This window comes from Hylaeus volcanicus, chromosome 2 (genome assembly GCF_026283585.1).
Source record: "Hylaeus volcanicus isolate JK05 chromosome 2, UHH_iyHylVolc1.0_haploid, whole genome shotgun sequence".
NCBI classification, from domain to species: domain Eukaryota; kingdom Metazoa; phylum Arthropoda; class Insecta; order Hymenoptera; family Colletidae; genus Hylaeus; species Hylaeus volcanicus.
Genome location: NC_071977.1, coordinates 27,676,021 through 27,679,245, shown reverse-complemented (window position 1 = coordinate 27,679,245; position 3,225 = coordinate 27,676,021). Strand labels below are relative to the sequence as shown.

General features: G+C 45.0%; 1 protein-coding gene across 1 annotated transcript; it reads left to right on the top strand.

The window, feature by feature from the left end:
• Window positions 1-232: 232 nt before the first annotated feature.
• On the top strand, window positions 233-1,975 carry LOC128885029 (coiled-coil domain-containing protein 113-like). The gene is made up of 4 exons (XM_054138769.1): window positions 233-517; window positions 582-790; window positions 1,151-1,360; window positions 1,810-1,975. The coding sequence occupies exons 1-4, from the start codon at window positions 233-235 to the stop codon at window positions 1,973-1,975; spliced, it is 870 nt and encodes a 289-aa protein (XP_053994744.1).
• Window positions 1,976-3,225: the final 1,250 nt, after the last annotated feature.

Sequence of the window (3,225 nt, the reverse complement as noted above, 5' to 3'; positions counted from 1 at the left end):
AATTAAACACGATTTGCCTTGATCTTGAACCTTTTCTCAAGCTTTGATCTGTCCATTATCAACAGAAAGCCTTGGTAGGGTGTCACGATCGTCCACGATTCGAGCAACTTCTCCAAAAACAGAGCGTTTTGGTAACAGAACATTCGAATACGGGGAGGTTCTACCGTAGCTGCAACGAGAAACCGCCGATACTCGTTAAAAAAAGCGATCGTTCGCGTAGACCCAACAAAGGATGACACCGGCGGATATCACGAAGGACCCGGAGAAGATGGAGCAGACGTACAAGGAGGCGCTTCGCGTGTACAAGATGCAGGTAGACGAGATACTGACGCAGCAATCGGAGCTGACGTACGACCTGCAGAATCACGAGCTGAGGGTTCACCAGGCTCGGGACGAGAACGAGCGAACCTTCGACGAATTTCTGGAGCGCGAGAAGGAGGTGGCTGTGGGCCTCGTTTACGAGAAAACTGGTCGAAAAATCACCGACAAGATAATGGACGTTTTGACGCATCGCCAGGTGCGGCATCGTAGATCGATGATCGTTTTAATTTTTCACGCTCGACCGAGCTTCCTCCCGCCAGATGGCCCGCACCAAGGTGTTGGCTCGCGGTCGCCGCGGCTACATATTCCTTCAGCATGTTCTGGAGGACCTGATGGCGCGGCTGAGGTTCGCAGAAACTTTGGGGGAGGGAATGACCACGATGGACTACGAGGTGCTGCACGTGGCTAACATCGGCTACAAGGACAGGCTGGACGAGAGGAATCAAGAGTTGGAAAAGCTGAGGATCAAGTACGTCCACGTGAACGTCCACGAAGAGTCCTTCCTTTACTTTTTGTGGTCTATGGAGTGGTTAAAGCGTTAAATCGTAAGGAAATTGAGGGGCCCTCTCGTACTTTACTACGTTATCTTTATTACAACTTGTGTATCTTATTTCCAAAATCCAACTACTCGTCGCGATAAGAGGTATTCTTTTCTCAGCGATGTAGATCAAGTTTGAGAAGTGAAATTAATTTTCAAGTCGATGGGATATCCTTGCTTCCACTGCTCTGCAAGCTTGCAAAGTTTAATCAAAGTCGAAGGGAGGTGGGGGTACTTGGCTAATGTTCCTCGTTAGTTTCTCGCTGATTATTCCTGGCCAACCGTGGACAGAATCGCGGAGACGGTGAACGGAGTAGCCCAGTACAAAGAGAAAGAGGTGTGCTTGTTGGAGGACATAGACTACGAGGACCGAAGCCTGGCGGATTATCGCGAGGCGAACACCAGGGCCCGGGAAAGGGTGAATCAGCTTCACTTGATGTTGAACGAAACACGGGATCAATTCAACGAGAAGAAGGTCGAGGCTGGCCTGATGGTGGCTCGGTAAGATACAGTTGGTATAATAAGTATTCGTACAACGATTATTTTTAGTGGTTCACTTTTGTAAAGCACACAAAATTTGGGAAGTATAGAGAGAAATTGATAATTTGATAGAAATGAATCAGGTTGTTCTAAAAGTTTCTTTCTTGAGTTGCACTGAATTATTTCGTGTGGCAGTGTTTATATAAATAGACAATCTAATTTTTTAGATAATTAATTGTAAGAGTATAGGAGCAACTTCTGGAACAACTTAATAGCATAAACAAAGAGTATTATTGTATACATGATTGTACTCTATGGATACAAATTGTTCATTTCATGAAAGTTTATTAGTAAATGTAATTACATAGTTTTAATTCAACTCGGTGTAAGAATACTTTTCACTGCCACTGTACGTTCGTTTAACTCACGACCATTTGTCGGTCAATGTTACCGGGGATTCATCGACTCAGACAAGCGTTGCTAGAGATGGAGAGAATGATGAAGTTGAAGAACAGCGTAACTAAGGATATCGCGAAGCTCGAGCACGAAATTGAAAGCTTCAAGTCGGCGAAGGAGGTTCTAAAAAGCAAAAGCAAATTGCGATCGACATTGAGCAGAAACATAGAACCATTTTAAATGATACAACCACATCTTGACTATTTCTTCAAATTTAGTAAAATATATGCACTTTAGATACAGTCAGTCTCGTAAGTATTCGTACCCTCTGTATTTATTGAAGAAATTTGTCTAATTTACATGCTTCATATTTCTAAATAAATTTTACCATGAGAAAACTGATGGCAATAAATATAGAAGGTACGAATACTTATAGGACCGACCGCATATAAATATATCCAGTGACTTCTGCAACAAACCGAAATATAAATACTGTACATCAGATTGTGCAATTCCTTTATTTTCCGAGGTTGACGAAGTGGAAACCCCTCTCGAGTCAGTGTCCTCTCGCAGTAGGAAAAAGTCACAGTATTTCTAGAACTCGATGGCGTCGTACATTTTCATACGTTACAACGCGCATGTAACTGTCTGACTTATCTCGCGAGCAATTTATCACCATTCCCGCACGTTTCATTCGAGTGGCGATTTGCAATTCTCTTGGAAATTGTATTAATTTGACCAGCGTGTCAGGCCGCCCACAGGAGGTTCAAGCTCCATCCGCGGACACGACGGCGTCTACGTATTAATCGAATCACGCTGATATCTCGAGGCGTCGCGAAACATTTTTTTCGTCTCCGTGGTAACAAGCGTCCTGGCCGAGCAGCGTATTAATTATGAGACCAGGCCAGGAAAAATTCACCCCGATGTGGTCTTCGTCATCAGGATTCGCGTTTCGTCGCACGCGCGACGTCGCTTTCCTGTTACCTCGGTCCTCGTATTACAACTAACGCGTGCATGTAGACTTCGAACATCGTGGCGCGGCTCGTTTTCCCATGCATACGGAATGAAAACAGAGAACACTAAACGGACAGTCCCGAGGGGAATATTAATTCCAACCTCTGAAAATGCCACAGTTTGCTGGTTCGTTAATTAACCTGGAAATCGTGGTACATCGTGCCTCGTTTCTACACCTTTTGTGCGTGTATCCTTCGTTTGGAACAGACTCGTCCACGTTATGAAAACAGGGTCCAATTGAACGTTGGAACGTTCCAACATCTTCCATACTGGGTTACGCGCGCAATCTCCATTGCACCGACATGGATAAATCCAAAAAATCCAGGGGTGTCGTGTCGTTTTGTTGTGGTGTGCGGCTACGCCAGGCAATCTCGTTAAGGTTACGCAACAGCCGCACCACCCCGCGATGAGTTAGCGTTAGATTAGCAAAAGCGCTTCATTGCCAGCGTGTGGGTAGTTTCATTCATTCGTCCGCC